Source organism: Rhipicephalus sanguineus, chromosome 6, assembly GCF_013339695.2.
Source record: "Rhipicephalus sanguineus isolate Rsan-2018 chromosome 6, BIME_Rsan_1.4, whole genome shotgun sequence".
In the NCBI taxonomy this organism is placed as follows: Eukaryota; Metazoa; Arthropoda; class Arachnida; order Ixodida; family Ixodidae; genus Rhipicephalus; species Rhipicephalus sanguineus.
Genome location: NC_051181.1, coordinates 158,892,925 through 158,914,890, shown reverse-complemented (window position 1 = coordinate 158,914,890; position 21,966 = coordinate 158,892,925). Strand labels below are relative to the sequence as shown.

Genomic DNA, 21,966 nt, shown 5'->3' with positions numbered 1-21,966 from the left:
TCATAATGCGCGGTCGACCCATACTTGCTACGTGCGACCGCGCCAGCGCAGCGTCTAGACACGTCTGACGTGGAAAAAGACGTACGAAAGGCGGACCGCTCCACTGATGCTTTCTGCATCTCGCGTGGTGTTGCACTGCGTCCGGAAGCGGCCCACCTTAGATCGACCGACGATGTTTTGTGAACGTCATGTTGACGTCAAAAATATTGGTAATCTGTGGCATCATAATGATCTCTTATGATGACGTCATTATGTGACGTCATCGGAGGAGGTCACGCGGGTTTTCAGTCCGAGGACAGACGCGGGCGGACGGCGCAAAGTCAAGCAGATGTGCCATTTACTGTTCCGCTGTAAAAGTGCACCCTGCACGCTGGCGTGACGGTTCAATCAAAACTCCTCTGATACAGCCAGAGGTTCGACCCTGCAAAGCCACCCAGGAACACACTGTTCGTAGTTCGTCAGCATGCCGTGCCATACGCTGACGAAAGTACATGCAGTGCTGGGCAGTATCGAAGATACATGCATCTTAGATATTATCTTGGATACCATTTAGGTATCTTGTATCTATAGTGATATGTCTCGGAAGACGCGTATCAGTATCTGTATTTCCGATACATGGAAGAATGTATCGTGTATCTTAAGATACAGGATACTGTGATCGCACAACCACCGTGCGAAACAATAAACGTTGGCAGAACCAAGGAAGTTTTTGTTAAACCTCCTTGGGCAGAACTCCGCTTCTTAAGCTCATACTGCTGCCACTAAGTCACCAGAGGCAGTGACATTATTTTATCTTTTCTGCCAGAGTTTTCCAGCGAGGATAGGCGATGAGCTCTGAGCGTAGGTGCCAGGTTAGCTGTAAGCAAAGCTAGCTCACAGGGGTGGCACCTACGCTTTCCGCGTGAAAAAAGTCTCGAGTGCGAGCATGCGTTCCATAATCGCTTGCTTTCAGTTTTTAGCGTGTTTTGACTGCGTTGCCTTTCGCTTGTATCATTTTGTTGTAAGGGCCGATCAAGATGTTGTGGCGTCGTGATCAATTATGGGGTGCGACACAGTGCAAACAATTACAGAGTGTGACAAACCCGCTCGTACTTGACGGATTCTAAAAAAATTTGCGGCAGTCGATTCGTGAGGCAATACACTCCGTTAATGAAGCCATTCGATGGTTACTTGGAAATTTTCTGCAGGGCTCCTTTAATAATATTTGTTTTGTGCACGAACTGGAGGTCCCCTTACAGCTTTTTGCTTCGCGGCTTCCGCCTGCACCTCGATTTATGTAGTACTGCATTTTGTAACCGAATCAAATGTGATTGCGATGTTCTAGAACAGTGGTTCTCAAATGGGGGTCCGCGGACCCCACGAGATCCACGAAGCCATTTGTAGGGGTCTGCGAAACCCATCCTCGAAAAAAGACGCGTTTTTTGGAACCCCGTGACAGCGGCCGCTTCTGATATTTGGTATGCTTTGCCGCACAGCACTTTTGCATTGCGGCGAATCTGACTTATGTTTTTCCTTCTGTGAAGCTGTGAAGCTTTTTTTGCAGTTTTCTACGACATATGCACGTGAGCATACTTTTTCTAGGCTTGCATATTTGAAGAGCAAACATAGCTAGAAATAGGCTGAATGTGGCTGCAGACCGCACAACTTATTGACAAGCTGTTGAGATCGAATTGACGTGGTACTATAGTTTGACCATTCATTGCCAGGGCGGAATAAAATGCACCTATTCCAAACTGCATGTTGTGTTAATTTATGCCCCTCTCCCCCTTTTTTCTCATTGCAAGGGGTCCATCATCGCGTACACCGGTCCACAATGGGTCCCCGAAACAACCATGGCTGAGAACCAATGTTCTAGGACAACGATATTAAATGTACATTACACACAAACATTTTATCGCTTTGGACTGATACAGTCTTCGAAATACATTTGTTCACGATGGGGAAGTAGATTGCGCCCTCTGGGCGCAGTGGCGAATGACCGAAGTGTGTAATGCGCTGCGTATGAGAGGGGTCGTCAGGAGTTTGGGAGTGCTAAATCTGGACGCGCTTTGCCATAGTTCGCTTTCAACAGTTGTCTTTTAAGCATAAAATATGATCATATTTAGATATTGAAAATTGCGCGCTGAAACTTCGGTGCGTCACGTCGACGTGACGTCACAGATTTCAACGCATTCTCTTGATTCTTTGGCAACCGTGGCTCAAGTTTAGACTGCAATCTAGTAAATTTTTGCTTCAATAAAGATTAACTACGTGGCTAATTAATGACGTCACGGCGACCTGGTGCGGCAGTTCGCACACCCTACTCGTTCTCCCTATCATCTATTAAATGTTTTTTTTCTCTGACAAAAGAGAAGTCAAGACAACACAAACGCGGCGTTGTTATCTGGAGTCTTGACTTTTCTCTTGTGTCCGTGTTTGTACGCCCAGTCCTTTAACATGAATATCTACCAACTAGCTCAGCTCTCTGTTACTTTAAGCCTTTCATGATATGGCTACTCACCGATTCCACTTGACTTTCTTTTCTTGTCAGTCTTGGATATCTGTGCAACCTACATTATTATTACAATTATTCAGTGCGCTAGCGTAAACATGCATACAAAGAACAAATTGCAGGAGGAGCAGACTGACAAATGCCATCTAGGGGGGCGCAACGCCTGCCCATTTTATTGGGAAGAGCCGAAGAGGGAATAGAATATGGACAGTAGGGAACAGGAAACAATAAGATGGCTGTAAAAACAGCCAAAGTAAAGTAGGAACACACACAACAATAAACCACACACAGAAAAGTTTTTCAAACGGGAAGGCAGAGAGAGAAACAAGAAAAGGCCAGGAGGCTAACCAGACGCACTTACGGTTTGCTACCCTGCACTGGGGTAAGGGATAAAGGGGCGGAAAGAGAGACAGAAGAAAATATAGATAACAGAATAGCGCGCACACTCTCTAGAGAGCACATCGTCTACATGCGGTCGCACGGACCTGTCGACATTAAGTACTTCAGAAACGCTTTCGTTGCTTTCTGCGACTTCGACACATGCCCATGGCCTCAGAATCTTGGCTGCAGTATATGGTCTTGAGTCCAGTTGGTTCTGAAGCATCCGGAGAGGGTATCGCTGGTCAAGATTGAAGGAAATTTAGCAGGGCATGCTGAGCTGTCGAAAAGCACACCCACTTTAAAATGAACTCTCAGAAACAGGGTAATCGTCGAACGTCGAAGATGGGTGCGCGTCGGTAACTAAAGCACTACAAGACGGCACATAGACTGAAAAAAATGTTTATTTCTCTCATTTCTCTGTGTACAAAACACAACCAGAACCATCGACAAGCTCTGTACACGAAGAGCACCTCAAAGCAAGCGTGTTTTTTTCCCTTATTTTTTTTCGTCTCACTTTTTCTGCCACTTCCCCAGCCCGCGCAACACTTCCGCCACTAGAGGAGGTCGGCCACGCATCACTAATGCCACAAGACATCGCGATTTGGTTTCGCGATCACGCGCTTTCGCGAAATAACACTCACGAGACAGTACGAACAAATACATTTATATCATGCGTGCTAGACCTTCGTTTTTTTTTTATTTACGCATAAATTCGACTTACTGAAAGAACAAAAGCTTTCTTCAGCAGGCTAAGTTGCCGAATCGGGCTCTGTAAGCACGATCGGAGTTGCTCATGCGCTGCGGTGCAGGGGCGGAGCCGTCCGACCCGAAAGCCTAGCCGAAGCAAAGAGCTCGCGTTGGTAAGCTTACTGACGACACTCAGTCACGAACAACGAGTAAATAAATAAATATAAATGTGCATTAAGGAAGGGTACACTCTGCGGCAAGTGTGTACGATGTGTCGGTCGAGCTGCCTTGCCATGAATGTGTGCCGAGGAAGAGAGGAACTTCGAGAACGGTGCAGTATACGTGGAAACTCGCACGAATCAGTGACAGCTACACGCAGACGCTGGCAAACAATGAAAGGCAACACACTCGAGTCGTTTCGAAATGAGAAAAGGATCAGATGGGAACACGCTGCACTTAACAAATAAGGTTGGGTGCACAGGCGAACACTTCAGTGGCGTATGCCCAACACGCTGCCTATCTCGCTGTGCACATTAAAGCGTGCACAAAATCTCTGCGTTTTGATCTGTAGTTCTAGAACTCATGAATGAGGTTTACAAAGACGAGTGCCCAAAGACTTGCCCCATGCTTTGCAGAGTTCCGTTTTCAGAGAGTGTCATATGGATTCCTTCGCATGCAGTGTCATTCGTTTGACACTGAGAAATACACACAGCGTGGTTCACTTTGTCCAGATACTGTTCTTATTTTTTTTATCTCTTTCTCTCTCTTTCAGTCGAGCTACGCTGCTGCAAAAGGGCATATCGTACTGAAGTGCAGAGCAAATATTAAGGGCATAACAGCGACGCTAGTAGCGATCCGTGCCAATGAGAATTTCGGCGAGGGCCGTCCCGCCGTGTGGGTGTGGCTGAGGACTTCTTGAAGAAGCCCTGGCCGTAGGGCCAGTTCATGGGGAACAACATTTTTTTCACCAACACAGACACCTTAGTTCCTGTGTTCAAGGGGCAGGCACACTAGGACTTTGGTGGACCCTCCGACGTCGAAGGCTTGCCCGCTGACGAGTCGGCGGAGTTGGTGCTTGCTGACGGGTCTGCATTAAAAAAAAAAAAAACATAAAAGTAAATAAAGATGCTCCGGTTGAAACAAATCATCAATGATCGTTGTCAAATTCAACGATGGCTTTCCGGCACTAACGCTAATGGACAATGTGTCAACTACAAAGTCGCACAGCAGGGGCGTAGCCAGAAATCTTTTTCGGGAGGAGAGCGGGGCGGGGGTCAACAATACTTTATGTATGTTCGTGCGTGTGTTTGTATGTTTCAGTGCGTATATACACACGGGAAACTGAAAAAGTGGGGACAGGGGCGCACAGTGCCTCAAACATAAAAACGAACAAGCAAACAAGAACAGCGCTGTGAAGTGTTTCGCATGTGCGAAGTTCTCCATATAGTTCCGGTAAATTTAGCTACTGAAGCGGAACAAATTAAAGCTCACAAACTTCACAAAACACCTCAAAGTTTCATCATGAGAGGTAGAAAAAATACGAACTTCAATATTAAGTTGCGGTATAAACTGGTGCCGTAGCCGGCACCAGTCATCAGCTGGTTTCAGAGGGTATTCTTGCATAATCTATACACCCTGCAAAAAAATGCGATGACAGTGTGCGAATGAGCTTGCAGGTGAATTTGCTGGAATTCCGACTAGCCCCACTGGTGATATTTTTACAGCGAAAGCTGTTATGAGATCATTTCAACGGCCGTTTTTGGTGGCGTAGTTGTCCGCCGCCGCCGCCGCCGGTGTCCGTAACCACTATCGCTCGAAATAAGAAAAAAAAAACGAAATAGAAAAAATTTCCAGGATGGAACGGGGTTCGAACCCGTTCAACACTGGGCTCCCTCTGCGTGGGAGCCCAGTGTTGTACCTCAGAGCCATGCCGGTGCTTGGAACTGCCTTGCAAAACGACGCTATACAGGCTTCATGTCCAGAAGGAACCACATTAACATCTGTAATTTAGTGTGGTAGAAGAGTGAAATAACAACCACGCATCACACAACGCGAATTCTGTAACCAGGCGTCACACAATGCGAATTGCGCAACGAGTGGGCTGTTGGATGCTTCCAACCCATTACAAGGGGCTCTGCAATAATTCTTCATCGTCATCAGGCACAACACCAACAAAGTGCGCATAATGCCTTACATGTTTTTAGCGGGTACCACGGCTCTCCGTTGAATGACGAAAAATGGCATAGTGACTGCTTCCCCACTTCACAGAAATTATGATGATTTATAGCGTAGTGGGTTCCTCGCAAGGGCACTTGCATTGGTTTCCAAGGAAGCCCATGAGCCCATCATCCATTTCCTCAGGGTCTCAATTAAGTTCTTCCCCCCCTCTCTCTGTCTCTCTTTCTCACGTCAATGTATGTTATATGCATGGTGGGAGAGTTAAATAGCGACCGGGCGTCACACAATGCGAATTACGTAACTGGTGAGCCGTTTAAAGCTTCCAACCCATTACAAAGGCTTGAGCCACAATTCTTCATCGCCATCAGTCGTCACGTAAACAAAGTGGACATAATGCCTTACATATGTGTAGCTGGAACCTCGCTTCTGCGCACAATGACGAATAATGACGTTGTAGGTGCTTCCCAATTTCACAAATATTGTGATTTATGGCGTAGTGGGTACCTTGCTAGTGTACTTCTATTAGTAGCCCCAGAGAGCTTACAACGGCCTCTAGAAATGGCGCTCTTCCAGCTTTCGCTGTGACTGTGCCGCGCTTTCCGCGCAGGCCTGGCATTTTTTCCAAAAACAATAAGGAATATACTTAATAGCGAAGGCTTTCGATAGTTTCTTGGCGATTATATAACCTTCGAAAAACGATAGTGAAGAATCGCATACTTGGTAAAATTAGCGGTTTGATCCGCTTTCTTTCGCCATTTCTGTAAGTCCCTATGTCACTTTGCAACGATGCAGTTGTGTTACAGTATTTGTTGCTGCAAGGAGGCTCAGCTTGCACGCCAATGCACGTTGGCGTTTAAGATCACGAACATGCATTGACTGCGTTCGCGCACAGCGTTAAATTGTCGCACAAAGGAGTTCTTGAGAATAATCATTTTCTGGGAACCCGCAAAATTTAAGTGAATGGGGCTTATATACCCCACATTTAATTTTTATTGCATAATTGCGTAACCTCTCGTTAGACACTATCTATGCAAGCGTCTCATTTGTGGCGATTTCTATTAGTGCGCGGGCGTGAGCTGTATACCAGTCCAAGAAAACGCAGTCGCATTGGAAGGTATCCGTAGAGCAGAAACGCTCAATAATGCACTGTGGAGAGAAGCATAGGCGTGCGCAGGGTTCTCCGAGGACGGGGGCATGATGGGGGGGGGGGGGAGCTACCCCCCCCCCCCCACACACACACAGACACATGGTGTGGACCTGCTCCTCCAATCCTGCTATACACCCTATCCCCAAGCCAACCCGGAATGACTGGGAGGCGACTCTGCTTGGCTGTTTTGACTTTCAGGCCAAAAAGGCTTTGGTCGGATGAGCCCATGCAGCAGCCGACGCCAATAGGGTTCCGAACTAGGGATCCCCACCTAATATTCGCAGGGGCTGTCCCCTTAAGGGACGGTCCCTGCATACCTCCTTTGAATTCTCATTAAGGCACCAATCTCTCCTTATATAGATTTAACGAAGAAGAGACCAAATAAATGTTTTTAACACCACCAGTAACACATTCAGCCCTTGCTCTTTCTGTGGGTGCCTTGGGCTTGTTGCTTTTCCAGAGACAGCGCCGATGGACAAGAGAGACTGTCGCCCCTCTCGTCCTTCGCGCTGTTTCTGCGTTGCGTTGCTCACTTCGCTTTCTTACGTGGTTGCCAGCGCGGCGTGCGTCTTACCGCTGCACGAGAGCTTCTGGAAGGAGCAGGGCAGGGACGCGGTGCTGACGTTAGTGGCGCCCTCCTCGAGAATGTCGGGGAGGGCGTTACGACGCCCCGTGCGACCCGTCTGCAGGAAGGCGTCGAAGCCCGGCGCCGTGCCTCCTGTGGCGCCCGCGGGGTCACCCACTGGCTGCTGCTCGACCTCCATCTCGCTGGTCACACAGGCTGCGCATAGATCGAAGCCAATATATAGAAAATGCAGTGCAAGGCATGTCCCACCCCAATAGGATTACTCCAAACGGCAATAAAAACGCTCTTGACATTTTCAGCAGCACGCGGCCTCGCCTCCAGGTTCGAGGGGTAATGGCTGCGCGTTGTGAGTTGGGTGAGATGTACGCGCCGAATATGTACGCGTATCGCGCATGCACAGTCAGGCCCGCTGCTGAAGCCTTGAAGGTAACGCTATAATAATTGTTGGGGTTTTACATTAAACCACCACCTGGGGTTCTTTAACGTGCACCTAAATCTAAGTGCACGGGCCTCTAGCGTTTCGCCTCCATCGAAATGCAGCCGCCACGGCCGGGATTCGATCCTGCGACCTTTGGGTCAGCACTCAAGCACCATAACCACTAGTCAACCGTGGCGAGTTCCTTGAAAGTAACACAATGTTTCGTTTCTGCCACCGATTATTGCTGAGATGTGGTGCAAGGACCCGAAGACACATTCTTTATGCGTGAAGAAGCGAAATAACGTATAACTGTGCCGCCCTGTTTTTGTTCCGTTATGCCTGACGTCAAAGTTGCGTCACTGCCGACGCAAAGCGCCGGTCGGAACCATGGAACCTTTTTCTGAAGAGCTCGCTCAAACGTCCCTCCTGTTTACCGGAAATGAGCTTTTCTTTCTTAGAGATCATTGCCTGCTCTTACTCAGTTTATTTTCCACCGGCTGGCGCGACTTGATCAGCGGGAAGAAGTGCAGAGGGTTTATTTGGGCTGAGCTATAAGGACTTAACACGGGGACAACGATTGCGCCGAGGTTTTCGATTGGTTCTGCTTCCCATTACTCATCATGCGGTGATTTGCAACGATCGTGGCAGCTTGCAGCAAGGTGTTAAAAAAAAACGCGTCTTAAGCATCGAAGAGTTTCTTGAGCGATGTCGTAACGCGCGAAGGCGGCTCGATGGCGTTATAACACCAGTTAAAATATTAGACGCGATTAAATTTATTTCTGCCATCAGTTACAAGTAACTGATGAATGCAATAGTAGCGTAATATGCGAGACGAAACAAGGCGGTATATACGAGTCAACAACACAGTCGCTGACGCTGGTGCGGTTGCGATGTTGTGGGCATCGCCGGAGCCCGAAACGACAAAGATGGCGCCGAAGGGCCAATACTGGACGTGCACGTAACAGTGTCCACCGACTCTCGCCGCGGGCAAGGAATGTAGCGCCTGTCGGATGGTCTTCGTTACGACCGCGGCAAAACGAAATCGGCCTTCGAGGCTTAAAGAAGAAACAAAGGAGGCGGGAAGAGAAATGTCAAACGCACGTCTCCGCTCAATATTGTGCGCTTACAAGTTTAAGCAGTGACGTGTGCCTATCCACCTCTCTCCGCTATCTCCCTCTAGTCTTCTATCACGCGCTTTATCGATTCCTCGACAGCAGACGTGCCTGGAGTTTTAACGAGAGCGAACCACAAGGCCCTGGGAATACTCTGCCAGCCACCGTTCCTCATCTTATCTCCTTAACGCGCCGCTGTCACGCGTCTTGCGTCACCCTCGCCTGACCACCGAGTCCGAGCGAGAGGGAGGCTTCGCTGCACGACGTTTGCACAAGGCGAAGTTCAACTGACCGAGTTCGACGCCCTTTCCTCTCTTGACAGGAAAGGGCGCCCGAGTTTACTGTCGCAGCGCTGCGCAATCTTCTCGCAGCTCCGCGGACTTGTGACCGCAACTCCGGGTTCTGTGCGTGCACGGCGCTGCGAACGAGCAAGGGTGATTCAACAAAATTGTGGTTCGCCTCGCATAGGGCTCGATGAATTCTTCGCTTTCATTACATCGTTTTTTTTACGTGAATCATTATTAATTCATCGCTGTAGCGATTACTCGCATGACAGAAATGGCGTTAACCTGCTGCCTGACGGCAGAGCGCTTGCGCGATGGGCGGGCAAATTGCTCTCAGCTAGACCAACTTCATGCACCACCTGCTTGACTAGCTTGGCATCTTTTCGGAGAAGCCTGGCAAACATGTTTATATCGATGCTGGGTTCAATGATGTTAAAAAAAGAATGTACTCAACCACTTGTAGGAATTAGCTGCAGTTTCGCCATTCTTCGACAAGAAAAGACTGAACGAATTCTCTGGGTTGGGATTGAATAAGCAAGCCTATACGTCCTTCATTGTTGCCATCTCTGGGCACTTGTTTTGCGCGGGCACTTGCACGCATTCATTTCAAACAAACATTACTACTATACGTAGCATATACTCACAAGTTGATTTTATGTAAGAACACTTTCCTGACCGTGCCGTGGCCGGCTTTCGGGCGCCCGCTACCGGTGTTAACGACAGGCAAGATAAGAATGCAATCGCTGGCAGCGCGACTGCCGCCACTTTTGGATCGCGTTTACGTAAGAGGAGCTGAATACGCTCCCTGCTTCGCGACAAATACGGGCGCAGCGCAAGACGCACTCCGTGTATTGACGATCACCCGAATAAACAAACATTTCTGACCAGTTCGAAAAGGCGAATAAGAAACTCGTTATGTATAGCATTGTGTCCATCTGCCACTTTTGTTCAATATAAAGAAAATGCTACGATGCAGCTGTGTTCACATGCCCCAGCGGTGATGTTTCGAGTTCCAAGCCAGACAAAAAATAATAAGCAATGGACATCGCGGAAAATCCTTCGCTATGCTTCATCACGCAAAAGTAGCGGTGCTTGAGTGATATCAGTATAATAATAATAATAATAATAATAATAATAATAATAATAATAATAATAATAATAATAATAATAATAATAATAATAATAATAATAATAATAATGTGGCGAAGCAATTGGTACTGTTAAACGGTTGCGTTCTCCAGCGGCTCCTAGTGGGTCGTCCTCTTGTAAACGCCGCTCGCTCTCGGAGCCCGTGCTTTGGCCTGGACTGTCGCCATAGCGAATTGTCGCCGAGTCCCGTCCAATAAACCGCTTAACAAATTGGTGGAGAGTGCTGTGCTCCCATTCGATGCCTCTGGAGCTTCGATCCCGTACCCTACCAGCTACCATGCCTCAAGACGCCGCCCAGCAGACGCCTCCGCCTACACCGACCTCATGCCCCGGTGTCCCTCGTATCCGCGACCTCCCAGTCTTCACTGGCGCAGATGGGACCGACGTGGAGGACTGGCTCACGATCTATGAACGCGTGAGTGTCCCCAATAAATGGGACGAGGCGGGAAAATTGACCAACTTGGTTTTCTACCTCGCGGGTGTGGCCGGCCTGTGGTACAACAACCACGCATCCGATTTTACGACGTGGTCCGAATTCAAGACCGCCATCATCAACGTGTTTGGCCGCCCTGCCGTTCGTAAGCTGCAGGCCGAACAGCGTTTGCGAGAACGAGCTCAGCAGGCCGGCGAAACCTTTACCAGCTACATTGAAGACATCCTCGATTTGTGTAAGAAAGCCGACGCCACCATGTTGGAATCTGACAAGGTGAGGCACATTATGAAAGGCATCGACGACGATGCCTTCACGATGCTCCTCGCCAAAAACCCCAGCACAGTGGCCGAGGTCATCACGCTCTGCCAGAGCTACGAGGAGCTGCGCCGGCAGCGGTCGATGACCCGTCGCTCTCCATCCCGCGACGCCGAGCTCGCTGGCTTGTCGACCATATCCGACCACTCCGCCTTGCTCGCAGAGGTGAAGTCATTCGTGCGCGAGGAAATTGCGCGCCAGTTCTCGCTGCTGGACTTTGCTCAACCTCAGTACGTTCAACAGCCGTCAACCACTCTTCTCCCTCCCCTCCGTCGAGCGATTGAGCAGGAAATCGCGGAGGTCATGCCTGAGTACCACCAGCACCATCCAGCTCCTGCACCACTCAGTTACGCGCAAGTTGTCGCCAGGACGTCCCCAGTAATACCCGCGGCAGCCCCACACAGTTACGCCGAAGCCGCCCCTAGACATCAGTCCTTCGAAGCGGCTGTGCCGGCTACCTACGCCGACGTCATGCAGAGGCCACGACTGCAGCCAACGATGCAGTCATATCAGTCGCCACCCCGTCAATCACGTTCTGCGCCATGAGCGGGCCCTGCTCCAGCAAACCGATGGCGCACACCTGACAACCGCCCCATATGCTTCGCATGCGGTTACGCCGGCCACGTGGCGCGTTACTGCAATCGCGTCCAACCGCCTCAAGTCGTGTCGCCCGCCACCAGCCAGTCAAACCGCACATTTTACGCCCCACCTACGCCTCTGTCGCCGACGTCACGCCAAGCTCCATCTACTCGGCGCTCTCCGTCTCCACGACGTCGCTCACTGTCGCCGATGCGCCCACGTCCGGTCGCTCGCGACCAGGAAAACTAGTCGTCGCAGTCCAGGAGGCAAGGGCTGCGACGCTATCGAACTGCGAAAGCCCTCAGCGAAGCCCATCGAACGTGATAGACGTGTTTGTCGACGGTGTTCCCGCATCTGCCCTTGTCGACACTGGAGCCGCCGTATCCGTTATGGACCAAAAATTGAGCCGATTACTGCGAAAAGTGAGGACGCCACTTTCTGGGATGTCTCTCCGTACAGCGAGCTCCCAGAGTATTCATCCTACAGCAATATGCACAGCTCGCGTCGTCATTCAGGACGTTTTGTACGACGTCGAGTTCATTATAATTGCTGCATGCTCTCACGACGTCATCCTGGGATGGGATTTTCTCTCTCGCCACGACGCCACGACTCTGGGGTATCCAAAACTTACCACCGCATACGAAAACGATACTTCTGGCGTGGGATGTACCGCTACGTGCAGAAGTTCGTTCGCTCCTGCCTCGATTGCCAACGCCGAAAACCTGCAACGCACGTGTCGCCAGCAGGTCTACAACCATTACCTTGCCCTAACCGTCCGTTTGGGCGCGTGGGCATCGATTTGTATGGACCCCTTCCTCCGACTTCGGCTGGTAACCGCTGGGCCATCGTCGCTGTTGACCATCTAACGCGATACGCCGAAACCGCCGCCCTCCCAGCGGCTACAGCGCGCGATGTTGCCTCCTTCCTACTACACAGATTCATACTGCGTCACGGTCCACCCCAAGAGCTTCTCAGCGATCGAGGCCGTGTCTTCTTATCGGAAGTCGTGGAAGCCATTCTGAAAGAGTGCCATGCTGTTCACCGCAAAACTACTGCTTACCACCCGCAGACGAATGGCCTAACTGAACGCTTTAACCGCACGCTCGGTGACATGCTGTCAATGTACGTCGCCGCTGATCACACCAATTGGGATGCCATTCTGCCATTCGTCACCTACGCCTATAATACCGCCCCTCAGAGCACTACTGGTTTTTCACCCTTCTTCTTACTGTACGGAAGGCACCCGTCGCACACCATCGACACGATACTTCCATACAAGCCGGATCCATCTGAGTGTGCGCCTATTTCTGACACAGCCAGGCTTGCTGAAGAGTGTCGCGAGCTTGCCAAGACATTTACGACGCAGGAACAAGAGCTGCAGAAGAGCATTCGCGACGGCACCACCACTTCTGAGCCCACGTTCCTCCCTGGAGCGCTCGTATGGCTCTCGGTCCCTACCACTGCAAGTGGCCTCTCTTCAAAACTGCTGCCGAAATCAAGGGCTCGTTTCTTTCTTAGGCACAATCTGATGAAATCAACAGACAATGAAGCTAAGGAAAGTGTAGGGGACACTATTTGTAGTCTCCAAGTGTAGTGTAGTAATTGAGACATTTCCGTCCATGTGTTTCCGCCTGGACGTAAAGTTATTGAGTGAACACGTCAGGTGCCTGACTGTCATAGAATTTTAACAAGCTATCGGTAACTTGTGCTCCGTCGTGCAAAACTCTACAGGTGGGTATGCGCCACAGGAATTGGGAAAGCACCAAGTACAGCAGGTGCGAGCGTTAAACGAAAACTCTGTTCGGCGAAGTGGGTGAAAGGGGGAGATAAAGAGATAGAGATAGATAGAAAGAGATAGAAAGAAAGAAAACATGGAGAGAAAAAGAAAATAGAGAGAGAGAGAGAGAGAGAAAGAAAACGATAGAAACAAAGAGAATGAGAAAAACAAATAACGAACAGATAGGAAGACAGGGAAAGACACACATGTAGAAAGAGATAGAAAGAAACAGAGAGGAAAAAGAGATAGAAAAAGCAGAGAGCAAGACAGAAAAAGAAAGGCAGAGAGAAATAAAGAGAGATAAAGAAAGGGAAATAAAGATAGAAAGAGCACGAAAGAGAAATAGATAGAGAGAGAAAGAAAGAAATAGGAAGAAAGAAAAATAAAAAGAAACAAAGAAGGCCACCCAGCTGAGCTGGGTGGCCTTCAGTCTTGCCGCCACTAGTTCGAAGCTACCATAATTTCTATTAATAAAATGTATTGTCTAAAAAAAAATGTGGGGCAGCTACGCACTGGTGGTGCAAATACGGAGGAAACAGCGCAGCTGATGGCCTTATTCCTTGGAATGCCTCCAACTCGCCTCCCTCCTCCAACTCGCCTCTGCAAAGCTGTGCTATACCCTCCCTCACCCTCACTTCCTATTCCCACCCCTTGCTATACCATACATGGCTATTCTATGCTTCCGCTTCGCTTTACACAGATGGGCCGAGTTTTCTGCCGTCGTCGGATACGGCCCTACCTCAAGGTCCAACAGCTCCGCTACTCAAAGCGTGCAACTCATCCGGCTGTCATGTGCGGCAGGAGCGAGCGCCGTTTCCGACGTGCCGCTCGCAGAACGTGCACTGGGCGCCTGGCGAGGCGCTGAAAAGCTTCACGAGGGCGTTCATTGAAACAGCCCGCCACACGCCCCCTAAGTTCAGACATTTGCGCAGAAACCACGCGAAGCGTATTTCGACGACAAAGGGCTTCCCTAAACGCCGGCTCGCACTCAGTGCCACAATGGCCCATTGTTTCGCGTTGGCGAGTAGCAGTGCTATTCGCAAGAGTTGTTACTAACCCGCGGCAATGCGACAACTTCGCACGTCGTACACCCCGAAGCGCGTACTGTGGCGCAGAGATCATGACGATGCAGTGACTCAAAACGGAACAAACACAAACCGCGCCGCGAAACGACGCGGATCATTTATGTGGTGCGTATACTTTACGTTTCCTAAAAAATGGCGGCATATTTTCAGCATTCCTGTGAATAATTGGGGATGACATTCGCTTCAACTCCGCTTTCTTTGGGCGCACTGTGTTTGTGTGTAATGCAATGCACGATGCCCTCGAAGAGCTGTCAGGGTAGGTTAAAATATTAAATTGAATACCTGGGGCTTACGCAACAAGACCACGATATGATTATGAGGCACGCATCAGCGTAGGCGCCTCAATACCAACGGCACGGAGCCTTCCTGCCGAGGCAGAGACACTCTTCATTGGAATAACAGGTTTTTCCCGGCGTGTATATAACCGGTGGCATGCTACGCTTTGTAGGGTTGGGGGAATGGGATTAAACAATTCCAGAAGAGAGCGAAGAAAATAATAATAAAAACGGAAATGATATAAACAATTGTGAAATGCGCAAGTGAACTTGATACTAATATTTACAACTATGGGATGTCGGGTAAGTTCAGGCTTTTCTGTAGGAAATAGCCAATCATTAAAGCTTTACAATTAGGCCACCTTCTATAACAAGTAATTAAATAGTGACTCCAAGACCCGTCGCTGTCTTGAAGGGCCAGGCATTGGACCTAATATATTGCGTAACGGCAACGGAGATAAGATTCTATCATGAGCGCCATCTCCCATGGAGTACGGCATTTCGCAATGCTTCTGTGGCGCTCTTCAGGAATAAACATATTACGGATAAAGTGAAGACCACACAGAGAAAACGAACACAACGGAGGCTACGCTGCGTTCTTCTCTCCTGTGTTGTGTCGACCTTGCACGCATGATGTGTATTCCGGAAGATCAACCAGCTCAACGCCATTATGTTTCGGAATACATCCCTCCTGTGGTCTTTTAAAATGATAAACAAAATCAATCAACTGTTTGACGGCGTGCGCTAGATCTCCAAGGTACAGCAGCTTTTCGCAATCTCAGAATAATATTCAATCATATCGTGGTTTTGGGACGTTAAACCCCAACAATTATTATAATAATATTCAATCAAGTTGAGCGAAATGATAGCCCGTTACCCTCAACCTTCCAAATTCCTAACGCGGAAATCGGGGCGTTATCTCCGTGAACACATAAAAAAACAAAGCGAGAACAACATACGCACGCGGTAAAAGATACATTCACAGGTTGCTACAACACTCACCTTCAGCTAACTGAAGCAGCTTGGTGTCTGGCATTGCATTGATTATCTCAGCACAGGAAATCCCTCACCCTCTCAACCGCCATTTCTTGGTTTTGAAAGGGTGGAAACATTCGCTGAGCATTCGAACAGGCGTTAGATTTAAGCCTTCATCTCCCGTGGCATCGCGCTAATGGGAAAAGAAAGTGTGTGTGTGTGCGCGCGTGCGTGCGTGCGTGTGTGTGTGTGTGTGTGTGTGCGTGTGCGTGTTTGTGTTCTAGCAGAATTCTGGTTTGAGCTAGTTGGTACTGGTTCATGACTGAGGATACTTTTGGCGCAAATCGAACGAGGACACATAACACAAAGGAACAGGACGGGCGCCCGTCCTGTTCCTTTGTGTTATGTGTCCTCGTTCGATTTGCGCCAAAAGTATCCTCAGTCGCGCGTGTGCGTGTGTGCGTGCGTGAGTGACAGAGAGTCAGATACGCATTAAGTTTCAGAAAAAGAAATCGTTCCCCTTTACTCCCTTAAATAAAGCAGTGCGGCAGTGCTTTTATTTTGTCCCACTCATTTTTGCTTGACGCGATCATGCTTTGATGGTGGTCTAGTGGTTATGGGGCTCGACTGCTGACGCCAAGGTCGCAGGGTCGGATCCCGGCCGCGGCGGCCGCAATTCGATGGAGGCGAAATGCTAGAGGACCGTGTACTTAGATTTAGTTGCACGTTAAAGAACACCAGATGGTCAACATTTCCGGAGCCCTCAACTACGACGTCCCTCATAATCGTATCGTGGTTTTTGGACGATAAATCCCAACAATTATTACTATCATGTTTGAATAATATACGGCTTAAGCGAATGACAATTCACGGCCTCCTGAATAACTGCGAGGGACCGTGAGGAGAGTCATTAGGCTCACAATGCGAAAGCGACTAGCCGAGTTCATCCTCCAGCTAAATTACAGGAACTGTCACGTGCATTACCGTTCCAGATGGACTGAATGGCGAGGAACAGCGGTGAGAAATGAACGCCCCCCACCGTCTTCTGACGCCTCACAGAACTGTTGCGCCAGCTCGACGTCAGTTTCACTGGAACCCCCGCGGCTTACACCATTGTTCATCCAGTTCCTTATTGTTTATTTATTTTGCAACTCCTTACTTTTTGAGGAAGCGTTAACTTCATCGTGGATCACCTCCATCATCATCACTCTCCTCCCGTCAGGTCCATGTGACGACGGTCGCCTTCAACGATATGCGCTTGCGCACGATCTCACAATGGCGGAATGAGATTTCGTAGGCGTTACAAAACACCTCTGTTCACTGAATCAAGAGCTACCTTTCGCGTGGCTTACAACAATGTGGCGTAACTCGCACACCATTGCAGAAACCATGGTAACGAACAGACGTCTGAAGCAGCAAGCCAGGCAACCGACAAGGCTAACATCTCAAGCGTATGATTAAAACTTGTACCTACACCTTTCTTCACATGTCGTTTAAGGCATGAAATAAGTCTCACAAACGCCTACCCCTTTCTCATCGGCATAGCCAGGAGGCAATGCTTCGAAGTTCCTTGAACAACCGCTGTGTAAACATAATTCTTTATACCATAATCACAGCCGACGTCTGCACGGTCTCCTTTTAAAAGCACTGGTGCTAAAATAAGGAATAATTGAGATTGTATCAGCAAATAATAGCTGCCAGTCCGCATTCATAGTATGTACGCGGTTACATTCTTTTGATTCGTTTGTCCTTTCCTAACGATATTTTCAGAAAGCCAAAGGAAAGCACTGCGACCAGCGTCGGAGTCTATATAGCCGACGACTAGACGCGAAAGATTGGGATGTTACGCAAACTGCGCGCGTGAGGCCTTCAACGGTGTCGTTGGGACCTACTAGGCACGCTTTAAGCACAGGGAAAGTGTGTGAAACACAGCCAGACAGAGGCGTACCTCTGCAATGCAAAAAACTGGAACCTCCTTCCGTGCTGTCGTTACTGGTGGGGCTGTGCTCTTTTACACGAGCGTAGATTTTTCGTCAAGATCTCGGAACGGTACGTATACAGTATACGCATCTATTACCGGACTTTGGGATGAAAGTGGGCATTAGCTAAAGTTCGAACAATGCTGATGAAGGCGGGAATTCTATAGGCGTTTATTCGTTTGTATAATGGGAAAAACACGTTCTGGTCGCGAGTCTTCAATGTTAATTACCCGATAAGCTTGATGTCCAGAATCGTAACGAACACTATAACAGCTTATGCCAATGTGGTTGGTCCTTCTCCCTTAGCCTGTGAGCGCAGGGTGAGTCACGCACAGCACGTGGCGACGACTGCGACACTCGACCCTCGACGTTATACGGTATTCAGATCTTAATTTGATTTCAACATTTTTTTTTGTCTTTTTCGGACACCTAGGCTTCTGAGTTCTTATTTTAAGAAAAGCGCTTCTTTATAACGCCTGTTTTGTCTTCTCGGTGCTTTCCTATACGAATGTAACCGAAGCTACGCTGTATATAATAACAGCGGTACGAACACTTTCCTCGTCTTCAACACACATCGATTCTGATATATCAACTACGACTAGGCCTCGGCACACTCTTGCGATAGAAATAAAGACCTGCCCAATGATAGGGGAAAAAACAACAAAAACATAGAGGGGAGAATCGCACAAAACAATTATGAAATTAGACAAAAAAAAAGGGGGAAATCTTTCGTGTTATACTGACAACGAGGTCTTTCTCGAGGCGTGCGCCGAGCTTAGAAATTTGCAGGACACCTCTACCGTGCATGTTCGAGGCGCCCAGCGGCACCGAAGTTTGCAGGCGACAGTGGCATCAATGTAAGTTGACTTCCGATGGCTGGCCGAACGACATAGTGTTCCTGCTGGATTTTCTTCTTCCTCCACGGCGGTATCGACGGACGGCGACACGACAGGATTAGCCTCCTCGCCCATTCATTTGAATCGCATATAAATTTCTCGCCGACAGCAGTACGATTGTCCTCATCGTTGTGCAACGACGTTCTGTTCCTGCTGCTTCCACATAGACGGTGTGCAGACCTGGTCCGTGTTTCAAACAAGGATACAAGCCGGAGCCAAAATTTGCAAGAGTTCACGAGTGCTCCAAGGATCGGCCTCGCCTTTGCAACGCGCGCGTGTGTGAGTGGGTGCGCCCAGTATGCAAGTGCCGTCCGCTTCGCCCTTGCCGTACATCCGCAACCTGTACAAGTACGTGTGGTCCCTCCGTGATCCGAGGATCAAGGAGTGGAGCATCCACCGTGATGCGCGTTTCATATTCCCAGTCCTCATCTGTTACGTGTACGTAGCTAAGATCGGTGGTCCCCGTTGGATGAAGAATCGAGAGCCTTTCAAGCTGCGAGGAGCTATCCTGGCCTACAACTTCGCGACCGTCGCTGCCAACGCCTACTTCTGCGTCCAGTACCTGCGCCATTCGTATCTGCATGGCGGTTACAGCCTCTTGTGCCAGGGAATCGACTACGAGTCGAGTTTTGACGAGCACACGGCGGCGATCGTAAACTTGCACTCGTGGTACTCCTGGGTCCGGATCGCCGACTTCCTGGACACGTTCTTCTTTCTCGCCCGAAAGAAAAACTCCCAGGTGACCTGCCTTCACGTCATCCATCACTTCCTGGTGGTGCTGAACATGTGGATATACACGAACTTTGGCAGCGACGGCCAAACGCTGCTGGGACTTATCGTCAACTCGCTCGTTCACGTCATCATGTACTCGTACTACTTCCTCGCCGCCCTGGGGCCTTCGATGCAGAAGTACCTGTGGTGGAAGCGCTACCTCACCGAGCTGCAGATTGTACAGTTCGTTGGCCTCATGCTGCACATGGCCATCACGCTGTTCTACGACTGCGGCTATCCGAGGGCGCTCGCGATCTTGTCGATATCACAAGGATTCCTCGGGCTTGGACTTTTTATCAACTTTTACGTGAAGACGTACCTCGAAGAAGCGAAAAAGAAAGACAAGGCGGTGTGAAGTGCTTACAGGAAACTAAAGTGTTGCCCTTTCAGAAAAGCGTGGTCGTTTCGGCATCCGAGCGCGGACATACCTCGCATTACGACATAAAGAAAACCAGTCTTTGAACTGAGCGCGGTTGTTTGCGTGTGTCTGTTGTGTTGTATACATCTCGGCGCTACAGACGACAGAGGCAGGTCAGTTTATCGGTGCTGATGGTGCGAAGCGTGTGTCGAAAACGTTACTTGTAACGTCATAATCTGCAGCAATTTATACATTCTTGAATGATTTTAGCATATTAATTCAGGTCGCCCACAGCGACGAATCAGGAAAAAAAATGGAAAGATAAAATGGAACAATAGAAAATACTGCTCCCGATTGCTCCTGAGCCTGAAGGAGACAAAAGAAGACAAGATTGCCCTTAAATGGAGATGCATTACGCCCTACGTGGTGTAATCCTGTACATTGAATTGGTTATTTTTCATCTATGTTTAGGCGGCATGTAATTATGAGGTTTTACGTACCAAAACCAAATACGATTGAGGTTTTCAAAATATCAATGGCGTGACAGCGGCGCTCCTAGCGATACGCGCCAATGAGAATTTCGGCAAATACGATGAGAACCTGAATCGTATTCGAGAGAGAGAGAGAGAGAAACAACATTTATTGAAAAAAAAAGTGGCTAATTGCGGGAAACCTTAAATAATCGTATTTGAGGTTTCCTCAAGTACGATTATGCGGAAACCACTTGGCGTTTTAACGCGCACCTAAATATAAGTACACAGCTTCAAGTAGGTTGAGCTAATACGTTGATATAATTTGAATTAGTGCAGCCAATTATCTGGTCCTCGTTACAAGTTTCGGTTGAGATCTTATATCTCTCTCTCTCTCTCTCTCTCTCTCTCACACACACACACACACACACACACACACACACACACACACACACACACACACACACACCACACACACACACACACACACACACACACACACACACACACACACACACACACACACACACACACACACACACACACACACACACACACTCACTCACTCACTCACTCACTCACTCACTCACTCACTCACTCACTCACTCACTCACTCACTCACTCACTCACTCACTCACTCACTCACTCACTCACTCACTCACTCACTCACTCACTCACTCACTCACTCACTCACTCACTCACTCACTCACTCCTCAGGGTTCCGAATAGGACGCCTCGGTTCCTCTGCTTGCACTTCAGAATAGAGCGTAAGTGTCACTCGCGCTCAAGACAGCCACGGGCAAGCAGCGTGACGATCGCAAACGCACGTAATTATGGAGATGACGCAGGAGAACGGTATTAAGCGTCAGGAAGCCAGGAAGTTATTGGTCGGAAGTTGTCAAATTGGTTAAACAAGGTACGGGTGCATGTAATGAGGCACACAGTAACAAAGGCAACAAATTTGCTGTCCTTCTCATACCGCTTCTCGCACGGACTAAAATGCGCAGCGAGTAGATATCGGAATGCTTCGTAATGCTTAGCTCCATCGTTAGCGAAATAATAGACCAAAGTGTGTAAAGTCCGATTCACAAACAAAGCTTGATACCAAACACATATCTCGTGAACTAGGTTCGGTGTACCTGCTTCCCCTGTCCCGTGGACAGTGTGGGCGCTGCATAAAGACGCGGTTTCAAGAGCACAGGCGCTCAATCTTTTCGTTTGCTTTCACCTTTCATTTGGCAAGTAATTGTCAATAATGTGGCCGTAATTACATTCTAACAGCGAAACTGTTTAAGCTATCTGTAACTTGAGCTCCGTCATGCAAGACTCCACCGGTGGGTATGCGCCACAGGAATTGGGCAAACCCCACTACCGAGTACACAGCAGGTGCGAGCGTTAAACGAAAATTCTGCTCGACGAATCGCAGCACGCGAAACACGTGAAAGAGAGAGACAGAGTTAGAAAGAGAAAATAAAGAGAGAGAAAGAAACAAAGAAAAAAAGAGAAAGCGATAGTAAGAAAGAGAAAGAGAAAAATATAAAGAAAGGGGAATAAAGACAAAAAGATAGACAGAAATGCATAGAAAGAGAGAGAAAGAGATGAAAAGAAGCAGACACGAAA

General features: G+C 48.8%; 2 protein-coding genes across 2 annotated transcripts in view; one reads left to right on the top strand and one right to left on the bottom strand.

The window, feature by feature from the left end:
• Window positions 1-3,261: 3,261 nt before the first annotated feature.
• The window catches only part of LOC119396887 (uncharacterized), a 204,282-nt gene continuing 185,577 nt past the window's right edge, over window positions 3,262-21,966 (bottom strand). Inside the window, exons 3-4 of the mRNA XM_037664246.2 lie at window positions 7,459-7,665; window positions 3,262-4,646 (exon numbers count right to left, since the gene is read on the bottom strand). Of these exons, the coding sequence (XP_037520174.1) occupies window positions 4,570-4,646; window positions 7,459-7,648 (267 nt within the window). The 5' untranslated portion in view covers window positions 7,649-7,665 and the 3' untranslated portion in view covers window positions 3,262-4,569. The remainder of the gene's footprint in view (window positions 4,647-7,458; window positions 7,666-21,966) is intronic.
• On the top strand, window positions 19,018-19,892 carry LOC119396885 (elongation of very long chain fatty acids protein AAEL008004). Its single transcript, XM_037664244.2, has one exon. It carries the CDS (start codon window positions 19,046-19,048, stop codon window positions 19,871-19,873), a length of 828 nt encoding a protein of 275 aa, XP_037520172.1. The 5' UTR covers window positions 19,018-19,045; the 3' UTR covers window positions 19,874-19,892.

Coding starts and splice junctions, on each gene's coding strand:
- LOC119396885 (XM_037664244.2), top strand. CDS start 19,046: ATGCAAGTGCCGTCCGCTTCGCCCTTGCCGTACATCCGCAACCTGTAC.